At 46.2% G+C, this 24,088-nt stretch overlaps 1 protein-coding gene across 2 annotated transcripts in view; it reads right to left on the bottom strand.

Moving 5' to 3' along the window:
* Positions 1–11,131, bottom strand: part of Slc9a3 (solute carrier family 9 member A3) — a 47,911-nt gene extending 36,780 nt beyond the window's left edge. For both annotated transcript variants that reach the window (XM_052159476.1, XM_052159475.1), the window contains exon 1: positions 10,806–11,131. In XM_052159476.1, the coding sequence (XP_052015436.1) occupies positions 10,806–11,007 (202 nt within the window). In that variant the 5' untranslated portion in view covers positions 11,008–11,131. The remainder of the gene's footprint in view (positions 1–10,805) is intronic.
* Between the last annotated feature and the right edge of the window lie 12,957 nt (positions 11,132–24,088).

The raw sequence follows: 24,088 nt of genomic DNA on the forward strand, positions 1-24,088 counted from the left end.
GTCCACTGCATACCAACCAGAATTGCAACAGTCCAGATCACTGTCCACTCAATGTTGGCACAGAGATGGGGTGATAGACACTCACCATTGCTGATTCAAAGTAGTGAAGCCACTTGGGAAAGGAGTTGGCTCTTTATTTCAACACTAATTGTATTCATAGCATCTGCTTTTATAACCACCACATTCAAAGAACTTGAAAACTATGTCCACACAAAAAACTTGCACACAGATCTTTATGCTACCTTTATTTAAAACTGTCCAAAGTTTGAATATGTCCTCCAATGGATAAATGAATAATTGTGTATATCTATATAATAGAATAATTGCATGATTAAACTATTAGAGAGGAGCAACCTTAAACATGTGTTATTAAGTACCAGTCTAAAATTTTCACAGACTATCTGGTTCCATTCTGGAAAAGACAAAACTAGAGACAGTAAAAAAAGATGGATGATTGTCAGGAGTTGGGGAGGGAGGGTATGAGTAAATGGGGTCAACATGGGAGTTAAGGCAGGTAAAATACATATCATAAAGGTGGATGCATGTTATGCATTTGTTAGTACCTTAAGTTAAAAATAGACATCAATTTGGTGTGATTGACAAACACTTCTAGTTAAAATTCTTAACCACCAGAGGAGGAATCAGTTTAGACAAGGATAGGATCAGCTGTACCAGCACACTGGTTATTATTCTACAAATCTAAAAATTAAGTATGCTGGCTTTTTGAGAATTAGCCTCACGGAAGTCATGCTGGGTGACTCTGAATAACATAGGCTGTAAAAGGCCAGTTTAGGAGACAGACCACTTCAGAGAGTATATGGGCTAAATGTCCTGCTATTCACCTAAGTGTGAACATAGGGTTGTAATTTCATGCCACCAGAGCTATTTACAGTGACCCCACCATACTAGTAGAGTTTCATATTTTAATAAAATTAGAACAAATAAAAATTCTACTTTTCCACTGGAAAGTAACAGTGGAAAAGGTGTTTGAGCCCAGGTTTCCCCTGCAATCAGAAAGGAAGAGCAAAAACAATATCTGTAGAGCTGTGGGGCTGGTCTACAAGGCAACAGATGAGTGGGAGTAATGCAGTAGTCTTCTCAGACTCTTAGGCCAAAAGACAGCAAATGTACATTGGGTGGCCTGGTGTTGTATGAGCTTGAATATACAGGTATGGTATGGGCAGAGAAAAGCACTCTCCCAAAACCCAACTGCTAGTGGCTCTAATAAACACAAATCCAGGAGAACCTTCTATATTTGTACCAACTCTCATTTCATCTCACTTTGTTATCTTTATACTTTCAGAAAAGGGAACTCTTTCTGGGGTTGAAGATGGCCATAGCACAGCAGCATGCATGCATGCATGTAGAAATCAGATGAGCCACCTACAACTGGATGTCCTTCACTGCTTCCACTTTGTAACAGAGCCACTGGGAACATAGCAGCCTCTCTGAGGATACAGAGCATGGCAGGAACAGAGAGATTAGGTAAATAGTAAGGCCCAAGATCAGCTGCCATATGCACAGAGAAGGCATGCTGTCTGATCCTGCTGTTTAATCTAGCCCAGTAAGGCCTGACCATGGAGTCTCTCATGACCCTAGAAACCACTAATGTCATGAGCATCACCATGACTATAGTGTACTCTCTATAATGCACACGTTTTCCTCCATTGCAAGGCATTTTTTCCATGTACCTTACTACACTCTACCAGATGCCACTCCCAGAGCAGCCACAAATGCATCTCCACAGTATTCATGTGTGTGCATTCTAAGAGGGCTGGGTCCAAGGGCCACCCTAGCAACTCTAGTGGGTGAGACAATGGCAGACTGGCTCCCTTCACCTTCTCTATGATGTTGATGGTGATGGTGCCAGCTTGTACCCATCCTTGTTCCCACGAGAATGTGAATTCATTTTTAAATTTTTTCATGCAATATATTTTGATCATAGTCTTTACCCTCCTGCAACTCCCCAAGATCTTCCCTACCACACAACTTCATGTTCTTTCTCTCTCTCAAAAAAAAAATCAACCAAATAACAACAAAAATATGGTGTCCATTTGTGTTAGCCGATTACCCCTAACCATGAGGCCTGCCCTGAAGTGTAGTTGATACAACCAAGGTTACTCCACTGACACAACTAAGTTTCTCTCTCCAAGCAGCTATTACTTGAAAATAGCTGGTTTAGGTTAAGACTTTGTTCTCACTTCCTCTTTTCCATTCTGGAAATTTGTCTGGCTTGAATTTGTACAGGTCTGTGCATTCTGTCACAGTCTGGGTGAGTTTGTATGTATATCAACCCTGCTGTGTATAGAAAATGCTGTTTCCTTGAAGTCACCCACCACCTCTGCATACTCTTCCGGATAAATCCCTGATCCTGGAGGGGAAGGGTGTGATAAAGTCATTCCAATTAGGGCTGAATGCTCCAAATCATGATGGTGATGAATTCTTAAACATCTCACAATTGAAGCCTATAAAATGGCTCCATGGGTAAAAGTACTGGCCCTGTATGTCTGGTGACTTGAGTTTGATTCCTTGAACACACACTGGAAGGGATTCAACTTCTGAAAGTTGTGCTTCTGTTTCCACAGATGTTCTGTGGTGTGTGTACATGCACCCAGGCCCTGAACACACAAAAACAGACATGCACCCAAGGGTGTGCACGTGTACATGAGCACACACACACGTACACACACACACACACACACACACACACAGAGGGGAAATTTAAAATTTAAAAAGTAACTTTCCCATAGTTGCTGTCAGGATCCCATGCTATGGGACTGTGTTATAAACAGCCAAACACAGCTTTGTGGCTCTCACAGACTGCCCTGCTGGCAAAAGGCCGTTTGTTCTCTGACCCTTCCCTCTGGTAGAACACCAGGGGCTAGTCTGTTCTCACAGTGAGCACTCAAGACATTGAATGACCCCAGTGCACCTAGTGCACCCAGCACCAGCAAAATTTGGGAGATACTGTGCTCTCAGGAACAGACTAAGCTCAAAGCCTACCTGTTCTTTGTGAATAACCACATCCACCTTCAGATCTCAAAGAACAGAATTAAAGACAGAAAGATGGGCTGGTAAGATGGCTGGTAAAATAAAGATGCCTGCTACCAAGCCTGAGAACCTAAGTTCAATTTTGGAGACTCATACACTGGAAGGAAAGAACCAACTCTTGGAAGTTGTTCTCTGTGCACATTCATGCACATATATTGTAAAAAGAACAAAATATTTTATTACATTTATTTGCTCATTGTATATATGAGTGTGTGTGTGTGTGTGTGTGAGAGAGAGAGAGAGAGAGAGAGAGAGAGACAGACAGAGAAAGAGAGAAAGAGAGAGAGAGATGTGTGGTGTGTGTGTGTGTGTGTGTGTGTGTACTAGGGCATGCATGTAGAGGTCTGAAGATAACTTGCAAGAATCAGTTCTTCCACTGTGTGGGAGCCTTCTCACTGTACCTCACTCCACAAAAACTCAGGCAATCAGTCTTTTTAAAAATCAGGCTAGTGAGCAGGTAAAGGTGCTTGCTGCCAAACCTAATGGCCTAAGTTCAATCCCCAGGACCCACATAGTAGAAGAAAAGAACTGACTCCTACAAGTTTTTCTCTGACCGCCACAAATATTCCTCAGCATGAAACACAATGTTCAACTTGGGAATGGTTTTTCTATGTGTGACTTTCGTGGCATTTTTTGTTTATTGTCTGCCATTATGTACTGTAACCCTCTCAGATGCCAGGTACCTTGTAAGTATACCTCATCTGCTGCACCCATTTCTTAACACCTCTCCATAGAGAGATGTAGATGCTGGCTCATCTCCTCTGAAGAGCTTGAAGCACTGGAAAGTTAGAATCTTGTCCCTGCACAGTTAAACCAGGCTGCCATGAGTGCTTTTTAGATGCTGCAATATATACAGGTAAGACCCAGGAGTCTCCTAGCCCAGTTGTGAAAGGAACTTCATTGATGTGTATTTCTAGGAGCCTTGAAGTGCAGGGTCTCCTTGGATAATATACCATTCATCTTCATATATCCCTCCCTGAAATCCTAGAATCTTTCTCCTAGGCCAGTATTTCTCTCAGGATTTCTAATTTTAGAGGTTAGAGTCATCTCCATGGACTAACCTGGATAGGGGAACCACTGGTCTCCTAGATGAGATGAAAAGATGGGGCCCAGAGATAGTACTACCAGGGCAAAGTATGCTTACACACTTCTCCAGCAGAGCATAGGTGTGGGAAAAAAGAACGAGCAGTCTGAGTATGCACATGCAAAATCACCCAGGTGGTGATTCTTATATTCACACAGGTGGCACACACACACACACACACACAGAGGCACACTTCCTAAGAGGGCTATGGACTCCTAGATCCACGCTTCACTGGCTCATCCACATCTACTGCTAGCTTTTTATACCTTTCTTCCCAATTTCCCCAGTCTTCCTTCTATGACTGAGATAAGCTACATTGCTTCCACCCTGCACTTAGGGCTTCCCGAGCTCCAGCTTCCTCACTTTCAAAGGTGTGATTATGCTCACTTCACTGTATCTCCTCCTCAGGCAACTGCCTCTTGGACAGCTTCAACAAAGTTGGAGGCTCAGGAGGCCCAGAGAGGACTAAGAAGAAAGGCTTAGCTAATGCTAACTTCTGTGTGCTCAGGTTGAGGGACAAAAAGCAACCCCAGAAAAGTAGGATAGCTTCCATGGGTCCACATCCCCTGAACGAACCTGGGCCAAATGTAAAAACGAAGCCCTCAGAAACTCCAGTTCTTCAAAAAGTCCATAAAAACAGGCTTTTTAAGTTCCCCCATTTTGCTTGGGAAACTCTTTCCCAGCAAAGAACTCAAATCTAACTGGACTTTGGCACATCAACTCAGCAGGTGGTAAATCCAGCTGGTTTCCTGACTTGTCTGGGACAGGAGAGCGGAACAGACCGCTCCACCTCACTGGAGACTACCCTCTTCAGGGACAGCTTGAAAACCTGACCTGAAAATGATGCTAGTTTGTCTTTATCTAGAGATAGCTCCTTGAGCTGAACTGATTGCTCCACACAAAGTCTTTACGATATATATCTAGGGACAAGAGCCTGGCAGGTGCTCCTAACCATTTCCTTCCCAGGGACCAAGTGTTCTTCAGGGGGCCCCAAAGTCCACACCATTTACCCAACAGCGAGCCTCCTCTATCTGTCCCTCACTATGCCCTCTCCAAGCACTGATGTAGTCCCAATGATCCTAGTTCAAATATTGCTAGAATTTACCCCCATCTGTTCCCACTTCTTGGGCCTCTAGAGCTTAAGCTGGTGTCTGATTCCTTTATTCTAAAGCTCTCCTTACTGTGTCTAAGATGAGTTACACTCTTAGCATTCCTAGCCGCTCTGCAGTCCCTCACTCAGTCTGAACTCTGTCCCCTGTAGCCAGCAATCTGAGGGCTCTCCTTCAGATAAAAGATCCTACTTAGAGAAATGACATTCAGTGATAGTAGACATGGACAATAGGAGCAACCAGCTTGAAGCAAAGGCCAGTCAATGTACACAAGCCTAAGAGACTTCAACTGTCCAGCTCCTAGGCTGGCACTCAGGTGTCACACCCACAGTACTCTAAGCTTACAGGAGCACCTTTTGCCTGCCACACATGAAACTTTGTCACCAGGGATGCCATGCACGGGAAACTGGGTGACAGTTTGGGGAAGAATTTGACTAAGAACTTAGGAATCTCTTCCTTGAACTCAGAATCAAAGTGGTGCTTGGAGCTTAAGGTAGAAGCCATTATGTTTACAACATGACATTTACTCATCCATGTGTGTACGTATGTGAGTATCCAACCAGCTATTCACACCCTGCAGAAGCCTTGGTAGGCACAGACAGGTCAGCCACCAGATACTCAAAAAGAACAGAACCGCACGCTTACTTGAGTCAAAAGAGCTTGGAGTTAGGAAAGGTAGCCTCAAGGGGTGGGGTAGCCTAGTGATTTCTAAGCTGGGAAAGGTAGTGTAATAGAAAGAAGGCTGCACTGGAATCCCGCTCAGAGCCACAAGATACTTACTGATAGCCCTCCCCTTATTCCTTCGTGTCCCTTACTAATGACATTCCTCTGTATTGGCCACTGACTCCCCATGGTAAGGCCAAATTAGGAAGAGTAGAGAACATCCTAAACTCACCAGCATTTGCCCATCTATATTCCTGGCTAAAATCCTGAGAAAAGTAAAGCCTAGAGAAGAGCAGAAGGATAAGGAGAGAGGTTGGGTTAGGGGGTATAAGGGACAGCAGGGTAGGGTGTAGCTCAAGCTGGCAGCTGGGACTGCTTAGTTCTTAACAGTAGTGAGATACATAGGAACTCCCAGCTGCCCACACTGATTAGAGAAGACATACCCACCACAGCTTCAGAAGGGGATGTGGGTACTATTCAGTCTCAGTACTGACATGCTGCACCCTAAAATATGGTGCCCTGAGCCCTAACACCCATGATACAGTGATCTCAAGGACAGCTATATCCTACAACAGAAAAAAAGCCTTTTGCTCAGGGAAGCTCCAAACCCTGGGGCTGAGTGGAGAAAGAATAGGAGAGCTGATCCTAACCTTGCCAGGCTCATTCAAACACACAGAGGACCCATGGGAGACTCAGGACACACAAATACATGGGAACCCTAACTTTAAAGCACCCCAAACTCAGACAACCAAAAGTGGGGACCCAGCACATGACAGCTTATAGGGATAGATCAGATCCCACAGCCATGACACGGCATGAAGCCATCTGAATGGTTAGGTCATCAGGACTCAGAGGTACACTATAGCAGCCTGGCTTGTTATGATGAGCAGTTTGTAGAGGGTTTGCAGGGTGCTTGTGCCTCATAGTGAGGTTGTCCAGGACAACAGTCCTAGAAGACCTAATAGTTCTCTCTAGAAAGCAGCAGAAGGAAAGGGGTGCAAACAGGCAGGGTTAGTCAGGGCTCATCCCTGCAATGCTACGGCACTCCCTAACCTTTGCTCTTTCTCCTCAGGATGCTTCAGCTTCAAATGCAGCATGAATTTTAGGCTCAAGCTGTCCAGGGGTAGCTTCCCAAAATAAGACTCCCAAAATAAGACTTTATACCTTCAGTACCTCTTAATGGATTCTACAGGTTCCCCTCAGCCACATGAGTTCTGCTTCATGACCTCTCTCTCTCTCTCTCTCTCTCTCTCTCTCTGTGTGTGTGTGTGTGTGTGTGTGTCTCTCTCTCCCTCTCTGACCAGTATAGCCCCACACCTGTTCTGTTCTGTTCTAAGAGGCTCCGATTTCCTTACTGATGGGACTCACCTAGTGGTCGGTCACTGTTGGTCACCTAGGGCCTGGATCCCCTTCACAGAGCACCTCTGGAGGGCCTGCAGGACGTCATTTTTGTCCCTTATAATGACCTCCCCTACTCTCCCAATCTCAGTCACCAACCCCTAGTTACCTCTCTGGCTTTAGACAGAAGGTTTGGGTCCTGTGCCCATGAGGCTAAGGAATTGTGAACAGGGATCTGTTCTACAGAGGCACCACAGCACAGTAGCAAGGATCCAAAAGTTGTGTGCTAATAATTCTCCTGTGTATGGGTTCTTCCTCCCAGTAAGTCTGGGCAACCTCCTCACCTCCCTGAAGCCCAGAAGCTCTGACTGTTCTCCCCACAGCCTCTCTGACTTACAACCAAAGCAGTGGTCTGAGAAGTCAGTTGTGATTGAGGCCCATCCTCTACACAACTTCAGCAAGGACCAAAGTCCTCCAAGGCCTGCAGATAAATTGGTTTGGTCTTTCCCTAGCAATGCCTTGACCTCTTCCGGTCTCTTTTCATTCTTTCTTTATTTAGACTTTCCATAAGCTCCCCTTGCCTCTCCTCACCCCTCACCCCCTGTCCTCTTCTAGTCTCCCTTCAACTTCTCCACCAACTCCCCTGGCATCCCTTCAGACTCCCGTCTGTCCCAGCTTTCCCCTATCCCCAACAACATCCTTCAAATTTTTTCCTGTTTTTTTTTTTTTTTTTTTTTTTTTGAAGCAGGGTTTCTCTGTGTAGCCCTGGCTGTCCTGGAACTCACTCTGTAGATCAGGCTGGCCTCAAATCTGCCTGCCTCTCCCTCCCAAGTGCTGGAATTAAAGGCATGAGCCACCACTGCCTGGCTAACAACTTCCTTCTGTATGCTCCTGAAGCTACCTGGATCCACCCTAGGTTGAGTCTTAGTGGATCCTGGGTGGACCTAGACACCTAGGTCCACTTAGTGCTGCCTGTGCTCTGATGTAGGCCCAAATGGGAGTGTGTTGACAAAGAAGAGAACACCTCACACGCCTAGGGTGGACCCTGACATTCCACCATAGACAGTCAGTCCTTTCCAGCCTACCACTTCTGTCCTTAGACAGGCACCCTGGCCTTGACATCCCCATCCTTAGCCTTCCTCAGTCCCCAACTGCAATAATCACACTACATGTGTTCTAGGGTCCATGTGATATTCCCCAGCTAGGTCAAAAATGGCTCAAAAAAGGATGACCTCTTAATCATAAGGATGGGCTGGGAGTTAAAAATAATCAGAGAATAACATAAATCCCATCAGCATAAGACCTTCCCATTCTCTCCTGGAAGGCAGTTCTTGTACAACTTGAGGATGAAGTAGTGTGGACAGTCCTAAGGGCTTTTAAAGTATTAAGGGTTTGAAGAGTAAGAGCCGTGTCTTTTTCTGGGAGCTGCGGAGGTGTCAGGTATACTACCCAAATTTGCACACACATCAGCTATGTGCCCACAGAGCTATTTGTGAGAGTCTGTGAAGGGGCATATGAGCTGACTATACAGGGAGGGAGTCTGAGAGGCTTCTGCAGAACATATCAAGGTCATCAGGGATCTGAATAAATCCAGAGTTCACAGCTGAGGGAAGAGCTGTAAGGTAAGGGCTGGATACCAGAGTCTTTACCACCAAGAGAGTGGTTCTTAAAGTCAGGCAGGGTAGAGCTGAACCTGCAGATTGCTTCTCTCCCTTTCAGTTTCTATAGTGAGTCTTTGGGGAAGATAATTGATTCCTGGTGTAGTCTGATTAGAGTAAGTCTACTTCAGGAGCTAATCCAGGTGAAGATTTTATGCAGCTGCTTATTGTTGAGACTGGAAGAAATGGAACGGAGGGACAGCAACATTGGTCCTTAGAGGAGAGGGTCTTATGGACAGATGGAGTCTGAAAAGTGGGGAGGTGTCTGTTGTAATGCCTGGAGCAAATATCCTTGAAGAACTTCTTGGGTAAAGGACCCCCAGTGTCAGGCTCTTTGCTGAACATGCTGGTAACATTCAGTACAGTGCATGGAGTGGACCAACAAGGGCCAAACCTGTAGGTTTAAGCAAGGAAGGGTGTTCAAGGACAAAGCAGGGGTCTGCTGGAAGTACTTGGCTCTGTGAGAGCCAGACTCAGCCAGGAGGCCTTGGGCAACAGGGAATGACCATCTCCATACTTTCTAGAAGTTGGGAATGCGGTTGGGTTGAATAATAGGGAACACCTGGGTCCACTAAAATATTTAAGACAGAGAAGTCCTTCTGCAGAACTGCCTGTCCACTGGTGATTCTCTTGACTATTATTGGAGAGAGTTAGTGTTGACTCTGGTGGCCAGGCCTTCTTGGGGCAAGTTCACGACCCCCTGAAGACCTGCAGATCTATAACCCTTAGGAATCAGGCTGCCCCTTAGTCAGTGTGCTGGCCCAGCACTGAGCACAGCAGATAGACTTGGCTATTGCTGAATTGAGATACTAAACTTCAAATCTGTGGTCCAAGGGTACAGAGAGAAGCCCCCAGATAACATAGAAGGCACATACTCTCTTCATATACTAGAATGCTGCAGTCCATGGAGAAGCAGATGAGCCTGGTGAAAGGGTGTCCTTGGGACCTCTCTGGCCCTTTCTGAACACTCTGTGACAAGAAGTCAGCACTGTCTAGTCACAGCAACACATAGCACAAATCTTACTGAAAAACCCAAGTCAGACGGTATATACAAGGAGAGTCCAGTGCCAGATCCACACACAGGTTAAATGAATGGGAAGAGGAGGCAGCAAGAAATAAAATTTTTTTAAAAAAGGCCTTTACTAACCAGGCACTTTAAGTCTGAGCTCTGTTAACATTCTCTCCACAGCTTTCCCACCCCATCCTGCTAAAGGGGCATGCTCCCTCCTGGGTCTTGGAAGGCTTCTTCTGCCACTTCTATTCCATAACCTTAAAGGAAACTGGCAGGCTAGGGAATCTCTGTATCTGTTCTTACTCTCCCTGAATAAGGGTCTAATGAATTCCACAGGGACCACATCCTTACCACCTCCACAAAGATAATAAAGCTTTAATCGGCTTAAATTTTTTAAGAGGTCTGACCTTCCTCTCACCTTGCCAGGAGCTCCTTCAATCCTGCTTCCCGGTTTCAATGAGCCAGTTGAGAGAGGAGAATCATCTTCCCCTCCAGACAAGGGGTTATAAGTTTCTCTGGATTAATCATAAGTAATATTTATTTATTTATTTATTTAACTGCTCCGGACCCATACTTCTTTCCAGTCCACGTACAAGTCAGTTCTCTTAATGCAATATGAATTCCCAAGGTATCAAGTAAGGTTGCATCTAGAGGAGGATTTGGTAGAACGGGGCCATGAGCATGAGATCTTAGGGGCAGCTCCTGCCCTGTGGGACCGCTGGATTAGCTGGTGCACTTCTCCAGTCAACAGCGCATCATACTCTTGTGGAATGTGCCTCTTCCCCAGAAAGGGATAGAAAATGCTAGGGCAAAGGCAGGTGGTATAGACTCTAGGCATGGCTAAGACTCAGTCATGGGATACCATGATCCACAAAACCCCAGCCGCTTACCGATCTTGGCCAAGCTGGCCACGAGTATCCAGAGCGCGATGATGTATGGATCCTGGACGTGGTGCCATTTGAAGGTGACCACCTGGAAGCTCGCACCACTGCTCGGTTCCTCCTCAATCCCCCATGCGCCTCGCAGGCTGGTCAGCGCCAGCACCAGCGCCAGCAGCGGCTTCCACCCTGGTCCCAGAGCCCAGTGCCACATCGCTGCTGCTCAGCTGCAGGAGCCGATACGCATACCCTGCTGAGTACCTGCTGCGTCGCAGCCCTCTGCGCGATCCCGGAGCTGGCAGCAGTCAGGTCCCCAGGCCCGCCCGGGTGGCCTTTAATCCCGCTGCCCCCTCCCGCGCCAAGGCGGGGCCTTCCCGCCCCCGCTGCGCACACGTGAATGCAAACAGTCCTGCTGCTTTAGAAACAGCCCTGCCTGTTCTACTCACGCCCGCCTAGCTGGTTGGGCCCCAGCCTAGAAGCCACTCTCTGGGTGCCGCGGACTCCTAAGCCAGCCGCTAGAACCTGTGGATTCGAGGTCCTCGAGATAGCTCCTCCCCAAGGTCGAGTGGCACTTAGTCCACTGGCAGTTGCTTCCTTCCCGGCGGAGCGCAGCGCGAGGCCAGGCATGGACTCTACCCGTTAAATGGGACCTGCTTCTCCCGCCTTGGCTGCTTCAGCAGCTGGATAGTTTCGCTAGTTACGTGTACGCTGCACCCCATTATATACACTCAGCAAGGCCCCTCTCCATTGAGAACCTGGAGTCCTCAGGTAGTGCACCATGGCATCTAACTAAAATGGGGCAGTCAAGAAAGACAGAAAATTAAGGGGACATAGGATGGGAAGAGGCTTCTCATTTCAGTATTCTCAAGCCTCTGGCCAAGTGAGAGTCAAGAATTCCATCACAATTAAAAATTGCTGTGAACTTTGCATACATACAGCATTCTTTTATATGGATTTTAAAAAAAAAATTGTAAATGGCAGTGGACCACGCTTAATTCCTAAGCATATGTGACTTTAATTCCTTTCCCAGATAAAAGCCTGCAGTTTTCTGGGAATCTCACAAATACGCTTATAAAACTTGTTTATAAGAAAATAAAACCAAAAAATTTATTATACCTAATGTGGTGCTGCATGGCTGTAATATCAATATTTGGGAGATGAAGGGAAGAATTCAAAGCAAGCTTTGGCTGTGTAGCAAATAAATATAAGGCCATGAGACCCTGACTCAAACAAGCAACAAAAAGCCATGTTTTAACCCTTGAACAATCTTTGCAATCCATGGTTTTACCTTATCAGCTGAAATCCTCCTTAGTGTACCCTAGAACTCACCCTTTATAGAGAAGAAAGAAAGAAAAAAAAAACCTTACCAATCCTTTAAGATGCAACTTCAGAAGTCACCACCAAAACAATATACATGGCCACTGCAAAAACAAGTCTACCTTCCAAAACTATCCTTCAGCCATGGCCCCTGGCAGCTCCTCTTCCAACCACTCAAGCCTGAAAACCCCTGATTAGACACCCTTTAGCTACCCCTTCTGGACCTCCTATCGGGGTACCCAGAGAATAGATCCCATTCTCCCTGGATTCAGTCCATCTGCAGACCACAGTCCCTTGCTGATGCCCCCATCCCCTACTTGCCCAGGAAGACAACACCTTGCTCTGAGGCTTCCAGACACCCCTCCCCATGTTCACTGCCTAGGTTGCCTGAGATCTTGCTCTAATGTCTAGTGTTGATACTGAAATCCTGACTCCCTGCCAGCTCTGCTCCTCAGTTTAGCTCACTCATCAACTTCTGGACTGTATATGCACAGGCTGTCCTCTATGGAATGTCTACTTTGTAAGTGAGGGGCTGTTGTAATAACACGGCTGATCCCCAAGACTTGGAATAGTGTCTGCTCTACAGTAACATGTATGAAATACTGAATGAGTGGACAGGAGACTGACTGGTAGCTGGACCCAGGATAGGCAGGGTTTCCTTTTGGCATCTAAGCCTAGAGGTGAGAACTCTTAGGAGGGAAGTACTGGACTGAGTGGCTCTAGTCTCACTGTCTTACGCTGATGGGTGTTGGCTTGCATGGCAGGATGGTAGAGCTGGGTAGTTGGGTGATGAGTGTTGGGGAAGAGGATGGGTGGTTAAACTGAGCTGATCACAGGGCCTGGCACAGAACAGAGTATCGTAACTCTGTAATTGGCCACCAGGTTGGCAGTCTTGGTGCTTACTTGGGCATCTTGTATGGTGAGTTGCTGGCATTGCTCCCAGTTCATATGGTCAAACAAAACCTGTTCCTTCCAGTCACATCCTCAGCCTATGTCCCAGAGGAAGGCTAGAAGAATGAGAGCAGTCTTCCTCCTAGTTTAGATGCTCCTGGGTAAAGCCTCAGGTGGGGCATACTTTCTAGAAGCTGTCCTTGTATTCCACAGGAAGGTCAAATCCCATGGCAATAGTGTGTTCATGTCCGGTGGTCCTCCAAAGATTTTATCTATACCTGCCTAACCTGAGAGCCTACAGCTAGGAGCCCACACAATTCAAACGAAGCTGAACAGTATTACAAGGCACAAATAAGAATTCAAGATGAACAGTGGTGCCATCCCTGGCCATTTGCCTGATGTGCCACTCACATTACAAGCTACCTAAGGCAATAGAAAGCATACCTAATGGAGTGAGAGAAAGCCCTTATAATGTCACATAGAAGAGCAAGGCACCCTCATAATTCACTACTCATTGCTCATGTGAGAGCTTGTCTGGGTGGCAGGGGTTGTAGGCACTTGAAAATGAAGGTACTCCTGGGCTTGCTAGAAGGCTCCAGCAATGATTGTTCTACACTCTGGTGACTGAGAGCAGTGAAGCACTGGTCATGGACACCAGCCATGACAGAAGCTGTCATGACAGCTACGTGAAGTTGTGACTCATCAGTGGGCTGGGACCAGAGTACAATCAGCTCTCATAGCCTATTTCTCTTCTGGTTTTAGAAAGCCTGTGCCATCCCCCAAGGCAAGGCACTCACATCTGGAAAACTGTATGAACAGTGAGTGATGCCTGCAGTGATTTGGTAACTGTTGACACCTCCTCCCTCAGCCTGGCATGTGTAGCCTTCCTGACATCTAGACTTTCTAGAGTGGTTGGGCATTTTCCTGTACATACCTGGAGGGCCCATGATTAAACCAATAACTCAAAGATGCTGAGAAGCAGTCCAAAACAGGTTAGTGAACCCACGAGCATCTGAGCTTTAAAATTAAGGAAACAAAAGTGGAAAATATCTAGTTTGACATATTAACTTCTGAGTATGATTATTTGCATCATTTGTGAAAACTTGTGCATAATGTGGCTAATGTTTGCAAATCTGTTGACAATACATGAAAGACAAAATATTACTTTTCAGCCTAAATTCAAGAAATTTAAGGACTTTTTACACATTGCTTAGGGGTTACCACCAGCTATGCTTGGGGAAGAAGGGTTCATTACAGAGCTGACCTGGCTTTCTTTCTTGGGCTGTGAATTGAAGGTGCCCACTGGGTACCAAGCACTTAGAGTTAGAAGAAATTCACCTGGGACCTCTTCCAGGAACCAAAACCAAAATCACCACTCAAGGCAGAGTTATTGTTACTTTTTGGGGGAGTGGATGTTGATAGTATACAACTTGCAAATTACATTTCTCAAAAACAAATGAACATCATGCTTTTCTGTTTCCCTGTTAGTACCTTTGACACTTCATGGTCAAGCCTGTGCCTTTGTCCAGCCTAGAATTTATAGGAGAGTCACTCTGATCACTCAACCTGTATTCTGCTCCAGCCTGAGCAAGCTAGGCCTGCTGCACAGCTCTGCAGCAGATGGGCAGGCCACTATCACAGGGGTGTGTGCTATGGCTCTGGATCCTGGGAAACCTTGGAGCTGATCAGGCTAGGCACATTAGAGTCTAACACAGCAGCAGAACAGGGCAACAGAGTGTCTGTTGTGTTGTCAATCCCAGATGGCTCTCAGTGGGTGGAAGCTGAGGCCAGAGGCTGCTCTGGCTCTACTGCATTACATTCTGAAGTGGGTTAGAGGCAGTAGGCTGTGGGGCCTCAGGGCCACAACTTTCTCAGCTCCTAGCCCTACACTGCTCTTCTTATCACCTGTTCATCTTCCATTTGTCACCTGTCACTCACTTATTCCCACTCCATGAGGATGCATATCTCCTAGGAAGTCTCCTAGTTCTTGATCACCTCCTTGGGGTTTTCAGCTGTTCCTTGCTAGATCCAGGTCCCAGAGGGACTGGGCCATACTTGGTGCCCCAGTACAAGGGTTATTATTATATACTCCATCTTTTTCCTCATGGCCCCTGGGATTGGTTCCCACCTTTCTGCTCCCATGTTCTGAGAGAGCCCCACAGATTCTGCACAAGCCCTGTGATGCAGCCAAGACTCTGAAGGCCTTATAGCAAATGATCACATGGGACTAGAATTCCTATTTCCTAAGCTGATCTCAAGTGTCAGGGTATCCAACCCCAGACAAACCATTATGGGAAAAAACGGGGCTAAAATATTCTGTAGACTGAACTGGGACACAAAGCCACCAAACTGCCTTTAGTAGATTAAAAAAAAACAAACAACAACAACAAAATCTAATAAATGGTGCCCAAGCTGGGCAGGCAGGCAGGACAACTTGCAAACTGTAAAACAAAAATAATTCCTCTAACCTGACAACCGGAAGATGAACTGGTGATTCTAAGCAGCAGAGGAAGCAGGAGAGCAGGGGACATAGAAGTTACCACCAGCCCTTTATGCATCTTGGTATCTCAGTTCAATGGGGAAAAAAACCTACACTTTGAGAATAAAGAAGGGAATAAACCACATTCTGAGGAACTCTCAGGCAAATCGCCTTCATGCAGGCACAATTTTCCCTATATGTAGACCCAATACCTCATAGTCGGGGTCATAGGTTAAATACCTAGTAACCTCAGCTTAGGCTTAATTGGTATGGGCACACTGATGTTTACAGAAGGCCAAATGTCTACCTTCAGCCATCTGGGTTGGCTCTCTTCTCTGCACTGCCATGTTCTTGTTCATACAGAACATGGTGGGAATTGATGTCACACACATGCGTGATCATCCAAACATTCTCCTTTGACTCCCTTCTGGGTCCCTCAGAATCTTTAGAATGTATCCAACCAGATGCAGAACAATCTTGCAGGCTGGGCTTGTGCATCTGCTTCATTCCACAGATCATTTTCTTGTATTTCCCTGGGGTGGAGGAGGTCACTAATCACACTGAAGACTTATCATCTCTTTCAACTGTAGGCTTGGCTGAGACCCAGAACCACCTTGTGGTCCTCAGAGTCGTTAGAAACACATATAATCAAGTGTAGCTGGTGGAAACAAACTGAAGACAAACCGCCCTGATGTCTTAGGGGAAGGGGTATCACAGGAATACCCCACCTCTCTGCATTTCCTATTTCACTCTGTTAAATGAGGGGTCCTTAACTACAATGTCTGCCTGGCAGTTACTATTGAATACCACCCTGTGTGTGGTGTTGCATACTGATTACCAGACTGTGTGGTGTTGCATGGTTAACTTTCTATCTTGGTGGCTTTCAGACAGTTTGAGAGTCCCAGCACTCCATCACTACTACAAGCCAAGCCTTTCTACTCTGGATTATTTCCATAAGTGGAGCACCCATTCAACCAATCTTAGCTTAATTCTTATGCACAGCTCTAACCCTCCTGGAGAAGATCTGAGACCTCCCCTTGACTCCTCTTTGGCATTCCATTTTGAACTAGAAAGGGAGGGCAGTCTCCAGGTACTTCTGAACAGAAGCTTGATATGAAAGATGTGTGCTCTGGGCTTGGCTGGGTTCAGATCCCATTGGTCTTGAACAAGACTTAATTTTATCCACAAACCTCATGGTGTCTGTACTTCATATGTGTGAGCAGCAGCAAGTAGACCCAGAGGCCTTCTCTGCATTGGATTGAAGATCCCCAACAACATAACCATGACCTGTAGCAGGCAGTGTGAGCCCACTACCTGGAGAAGAAAAGACATGAAGACACGCAGCTCCCCCATCAGTCAAGAAGGCTCCAGAGAAGGGAACAAATTCAGGGTTCTGGAAAAATGGGCCGGTCCCCTTGGGCATGAAAAGTGCAGCTGTTCCAGCTGTCAAGGCTCCCCTGCCTTGTCTAGAGATCAATGGTCTTAAGCCTTGAAAAGCCGAATGACAATAGGCCCAGCAGAGGAAGGCTGCTGGACTTTGTCTATGTCTGATATGGTGTATGCTGAAGGATTTAGGATGGCACTGTCCCAGGAGCACCGTGCACGTGAAGAGATCCCATCCTCTGGTCCAAGCAAGGAGCCCTGGCTGTTGGAACAAGCTCTATTTATGGCAAGCAGACACAGTTTTGTTTGCAGAAATACTCCTAGTAGACTTTCTTAAGAATAAAGGGAATTTCCCTGATGAATGACACTGTTGTTCATAGGAACAAGTCCAGATATCCCAATAGCATGCTGTAAAAATGGTCATGCATTTGTCACCAGTGGCATTCTTGAGTACAAGCAGAGGCTAAAGTCTGTCAGCAGGCTTCCACATCATAGGGAACCGAGAGTTAAAGTGAGCCCTATTTAGACCACAGCCCCTGGTACCAGGGAGACTTGTTGGAGTGTAAGGCAATATGTGCCCACTCCCAGGAGCAGGGTGGACCCCACTCCTCTATCAGAAGCTCAAGTAGGAGCCAGGCAGTGGTGGAGGAGCCAGGCAGTGGTGGAGCACGCCTTTAATCCCAGCACTCTGGGAGGCAGAGGCAAGCAGATTTCTGAGTTCAAGGCCGGCCTGGTCTACAGAGTGAGATCCAGGACAGCCAGAGTTATACACAGAAACAATGTCTCAAAAAAAAAAAACCAAAAAAACAAAAACAACAGCAACAACAACAGAAGCTCAAGTAGGGTCTGACTGTAAGCCCTGTTACTTTCACCACCCCTGTTTCATTTTCTTTCTTTTTTTTTATTCTATATATTTTTATTTACATTTCAAATGATTTCCCCTTTCCTGGCTCCTCACTCCCCAAAAGTCCCATAACCCCTTTTCCCTCCCCCTGTTCTCCCATTCCCTCCTTCCCACTTCACTGTTCTGGTATTGCCCTATACTGCTGCACTGAGCCTTTCCAGAACCAGGGGCCACTCCTCCGTTCTTCTTGGATATCATTTGATATATGGATTATGACTTGGGTAATCCAAGTTTCTAGGCTAATATCCGCTTATCAGTGAGTGCATACCATGATTGATCTTTTGAGACTGGGTTACCTCACTTAGTATGATGTTCTCCAGCTCCATCCATTTGTCTAAGAATGTATGCTGATCTGGATTGGTGGGAGCCACCACAGCAAAATGAGGAGTCAGTTGGATGGCTACCAATCCTTAAGCAGTCAGAGTAGTAAGGAATCTGGTCACACACCTGGGCTTGGAGGGCCTCTGAGAACTGGGAAAGGAATTGGAGCCTTTTACCAACAGTCTCTAACCCAGGTCTTCACTACAAAGACCTAACAGAGAACAGCAAAGGGCCTCAGGGGAAACCCCAGGTCTGTGTCCTTGGCCACTACTGTTGAGGGCCCTGTCCACATGGAAGAGAAAAGGCATCACCTAATCTAAAAATAGTTCTGGACCCTGAGAGCAGGGCAGCATCAAAGTTGCTCAGCAGAGGGTGGAAATTTTTCAGAAAAGAATGTCTGCATTTGTGGAAGGATAGGGAATTCCTAGGCAGAGGCCAGAACACAACTCATTTGCACACATTAGCCTTTCAGATTGGAATGTCACTCATGCCAGACCCTGGTAGCACAGAATAGTTTCTGGGGGCAGGACTCCAATGTCCTAGCACGTGAGGGTCCCTTGGCTTCTTCCAACCCCACAGATTCTTCCATTAAATCCATCATCCCATTCAGGCACTATAGACGTGGGACTCCACATACTAGCCCAACTCAAACAGAGAAAGGAGAGGAATGCCAGCTGGGCCAATCATTCCAGGGGACAGCAAGTGGGCTTCCAGCCAGCCAGCCTTCCCTGTGTAGCTGGGCCTGGGAACCCTGTGGGATGTGCACAGCCCAGGCTAGAGCTGGCCCTTCCTGAGACTCTGCTTTGCCCCATTCCCTTGTTTGTTCTCCTCCAGAAGGGGACTTATTCCATAATGAGTGCACCTCTGCAGCCGCACCCAGACCCACCTGAGACCTTGCAGGAGGAGCTCAGCCATACTCTCACCCCAGGTGGGTACAGGCTGTACTGGACCAGCCCTGACTGGGCTTAGGTCAATTGGGTTGTAAAGGAGACATGGTCGTACTGGGCATAAACTCCAACTTCTTCCCAGAACCAGGAGTTGCGGGTTTATAGAGTGTAATCCCAAGGGAGGATTAGGTTGCCAGCAGCATCTGAGTCACCATTTAGTGTCCCTGGAGAGGGTGTGGGAGCCTCTCCTCACTTGGGCAGCCCACCTGGGCAAGAGGAGCCTGGACTGAAAGGAGGAAGCACCCTCTTTCAAGATTTGCTGTGTAAGACATCACTCAGAACTGTACCCCCTGCCTGCCCCCAGCAACTCAAATTGAGGAGAGAGAGGTACCAGTGACCAGATTTGAAGTCTTACTGCCAGGAATACCAGCTGTGAGTTTATATTTCAGGAATAATATTTTCAAAGATCAATCTCACGCTTCCGCTATTTCAGCTTGTGAAAACAAGGGTGTTTTCCTTGGACACGGGTGTGGGGTATGTGCCCCTCCCTGAGTTGTGACCTTTTGGCAGGTTTGGATGTGAGCTGACACATCACTCCTACCCTAGCCATACTGCCCTAATGTCAGTGTCTAAACACGTGTTGCGTGGATTCTGGTTCCCAGCTGGATTGAGGTATGTGGCACTCTAGTTAAGCAGCACCTCCCTGATAAGGATGCCTCTCAGGGTTCTCTTCAGCATCTGTCTGCATGCACACAGCCAGGGTGCCCTGACTGTGCAAGAGATAAGGGACTGCTGGGAAGGAATGTGCCCTCCTTGAGCTGAACACCCACTAGAGCTCCCTGTCTCCCACAGCACTGGTTGCTGTGGGCCCCTGTAGTAGGCCACGTGGATGGCCTTTTGTGCTTGTCTGCACATGAATGCACTCATTGTTCTGTCTCTGAGTTTCCCTATTTAGAGACTGGTATTATACACACAGAAATACAACAACAGCCTCTAGCTGGCACCCCCTTGTATACCCTCACCTGGGTTTCATTTGATACCCCTGGGAAACATGAAGGCAGGCTGGCCTGGGATTCACGTTGTACTCCTAATCCCATTTTAAAGCCAGGAAGCTGAAGGCTGAGTGGCTGGCCTCGGGCTCTAGGGTCCCAGAGCTAGTGCTTTGCACCTACCCAGCCCTGATACCCGCCCTCTACTGATGTCTTGGGTATTCTCACTAAGAGGCATGGATTCTGTCCGTGCCAGAGGGCTATGGAATCTATACCATATCTGACATGTGGGAGAACAACAAGGTTGTAGTTACCTACTCTAGGAAAAAGTCAAGCGTCCAGGCTCAGTGAAATATGGGTAAATGTGTGAGTCCTGTAAGGGTGTTCCATGGGTACAGAGGCTGCTGGTAATGAGTCCAGACAAACCACCTTCCAGGTGCATGGTTCATGTGGAGCTTGGCTAGAACAACACACTCAACCTGGAAGACAAGGGGTGGCAAGCTATTAGAGAAGTTAAGGGTAAAGACAATGAATTGGCTTATTTATTCCAATAGCACTGAGAGCAATGTTCTGCTAGTCAGGCATGGCTTGGTCACAGACTGGTGATTTGAGTAAGAGTGACTCCCATAGGCTCATATGTTTGAATGCTTAATAATCAGGAAGTGACAATATTTGAAAGGATTAGAAGGATTAGATGGTGTGGCTTTGTTGAAGGAAGTGTATCACTGGGGTTATGCCTTGCAGTTTCGAAAGCCCATGTCAAGCCCAGGGTAACTTTTTCTGCCTATGAGTTAGTATGTGATACTCAGCTACTGCTCCAACACCATGCATGCCACCGTGCTCCCTGCCATAATGATAATGGATTAAACTTCTGAAACTGTAAGCAAGCCCTAATTAAGTGCTTTCTTGTCTAATAGTTGCCATGGTCATGGTGTCTCTTCACATAATTAGAACATTGACTAAGACAAAAGTTGGGGCTGGAGAGATGGCTCAGCAGTTAAGAACATTGACTGCTCTTCCAGAGGTCCTGGGTTCAATTCCCAGTAGCCACACAGTGGCTCACAACCATTTGTAATGAGAGCCAAAGCCTCTTCTGGTGTGTCTGAAAACAGCTACAGTGTACGTAAAATAAATACATTTTTTTTAAAAAAAAAAGACAAAAGTTGGTACCAGGGAGTAGTATATTGCTGTGATTGGTCTGACCATGCTTTTGTTTGGAAGAATATGGGAGACTTTAGGACTTTGGACTAGAAAAGTGGTTGAATGCTTTAAGCATGGCTTTAATAGACCATTCTAGTAGGAGGATAGAAAATAGTAAGGCTGATAGTGATGTAAATTATAATAGCCCAGCTCCAGTGATTTCAGAGGGAAGGAATATTAGTAAGTGCCCTAAAAACAATTCTTGTAATATTTTGACAAAGAATGTGGCTGCTTTTGCACTTCATAAAAATCTTCCTGAAAAAAAAAAATGAAGAGTTTGGATTAATGGCATTGGCAGAGAATATTTCAAAAAAGCCTAGTGTTGACACTATTGTGTAGTTATTAGTAAATCATTCTTATGCAGATCTACAATAGAAGGAAGCAAGCTAAACAAAGAGAAATGCAAAATGTACAGTTTGAGGAGAAAAGGAATACCAGGAAAGGTCATCTTGGAGCCAAGTCCTGTGCTCAAGGAAATAAAGTTTAAAGAAAAGTCTGAAGTTAAATGGAATAAAGGAAATGGTGGCCTCAGGGCAAGATCCCACCCAGCTAAGCTTCCAACTTGTGAAGAGGAATTAAAGAAAAGCTTAAGCAGTGAAGGAAACCATCAACAACAGAAAGCTGGTGCAAATCTAATTGAACAAGAGGCAAAGTTCCAGCCCCCATCAAGCAGCAGAACCTGGCAGCTGCAGCTGCATGATTCTGGCTTTGTTGAGAACACAGGAAAGGGATTGTGGACTCTCCCTCCATGGCTAAGGAAAACTGCTGAAGCCAGGTGTGAGACCCAGGTGTCTCTGCATGCAGGCCCAGAAGGGCCATTGCATGAATATGTGAAAGTGAAGCCTAGGTTGTGTTGGAGATCACAAGATGTTAGAGATGCTAGAGTCATGGGATGTCTGCCAAGGAAAGCTTCAGACTAGGTGTAAAACCAACCCAAAGGAAAGAAGTGGGTCGCAGTCAACTAAGCGAAAGAAGTTGGATTTCCAAAGAGCATGTTGACATGAGACATGGAGATGAAGAATTTGGTGTTTTCCCTGCTGGTTTTGGTTTTGCTTTGGTCCAGTGTTTTCTCACTATGCTCCCTTTCCTCCCTTTTAGAATAGCAATGCATAGCCTGGGCTATACATAAAAGTATGTAATCTGCTTTTTATTTTGATTTTACAGACAGTTACAGTTAAGAGATTGCCTTGAGTCTCAGAAAAGACTTTGGACTTTTAAACAATGCCTAGACTGCTATAGACTATGATGGAGGCTATGAAGACTTTGGATAAAAACATTTGCATTATGATATGGCCTGTCAGCATGTCAGAGGCATTACATGGGTGCCCGTTGGGTGTTGGGGTAAGGGTCTAGGAGTTCTGGTTATCCCTGAGCAGCATATGGACATACAAGGAGAGAAGGATCATTGGTCTACCATACACAGCTTTGTGATGTTGCTGGAGTGAAATATGGTGGTTTGAATAAGAATGTTTCCCATAAGCTCATGGATTTGAATGCATAGTTACCAGAGAGTATCACAATATGTGAAAGGATTAGAAGGATTAGAAGGTGTGGGTTTGTTGGAAGAAGTGGATTAATTAGTGGACTTTGAGGTTTCAAAAGCTCTTGCCAAGCCCCAGTCTCTCTCTCTCTCTCTCTCTCTCTCTCTCTCTCTCTCTCTCTCTCTCTCTCTCTCTCTCTCTCTCTCTCTCCACCTGTCAATTAGTATGTAGCTCTTAGCTACTGTTCTAGCACCTGTCTACATGTTCCCATGCTTCCTATCCAGATGATAATAGACTAAATCTCCGAAACTGTAAGCAATCCCCTAATTAAATGTTTTCTCTTCTAATAGTATCTTTGGTCAGAGTGTCTCTTCTCAGAAATAAAACAATGACCAAGACACAGACCATGGTCACTATCCCCAGCCTCAGCACTGAGCCTCAACTCAAGGCTTTCTAGTACCTTTCCATCAGTGGTTCATGCTCCTCAAACCAGTAGTCAGCATGTCAGAGGTATTACATGGTGTGCCCAGTTGGTGTTAGAGTAAGGGTCCAGGAGTCCTGGTTTTCCCTGAGCAGCATTTGGACATACAAGAAGAGAAGAAGGATCATTGGTCTACCACACACACCTTTGTGATGTTGTTGTTGGGGCACAGGCTTGCCCTGCCAGGTGTGTATGGGCAGGAAGACAGCAATACATAGGCCATAGCCTTTTCTGATTTTATTCCAGTTCTGGATGGCCAAGTGACTAAATATTTGCTGAAGAGTAGAGTTGCTTCTCTGTTACTGCCACAAATTTCCCAAGCAACAATATATGTGTCAAGGTTGTGACAAGTATGGTATGGATTGGCTGGTGAATACAGGGCACCAGAATATTTTCTTCTAGGGTTGTTCTCAGGTGCCCCTAAATCTAGGCTCATGAAGCCCATAATATTGCTGCAGTCAACTGGGTCAAATGTCAAAGCATTCAACACCACTGAGGGGTTAGCTGTGTTGTACAGAAGCTTCTCCAGCAGCTTTGGCTACTACTTGAGCACAGGAGATGGAACAGGGTAGGGCAGGGCATAGAGCCAATCCTGTATCTGCAAGGTAACTTTTCTTCACAGGACTAGTTGTCTGAAACACAACCTGTTGTAGCAGCATATGTATGCTGGTGTATGTATGATCTAAGATGTAGACAGAAATTCTGCTTTAACCTCTTCAGCTAAAGGGCCTCAGATAGGAGCTGGCTCTCCAGAGCTCGTGAGCCTATTTTCCTTTTAGTTATTGTTGTTGCCTGAATGTAACTTCCCACTTTCCCCCTCCTTTATCAGCTCACATAGAAAGCAGTGGGCTCAGAGGTGCTACCAGGTGCTCTGTCTGCTTTCCTGAGGAAGGAAGTTACGACTACCTACCTCCTGGACCAAGGACTACTAGTTTAGTACAAAGTGACTTTACCTGTAGAAT

Source organism: Apodemus sylvaticus, chromosome 16 (assembly GCF_947179515.1).
Source record: "Apodemus sylvaticus chromosome 16, mApoSyl1.1, whole genome shotgun sequence".
NCBI lineage: Eukaryota > Metazoa > Chordata > Mammalia > Rodentia > Muridae > Apodemus > Apodemus sylvaticus.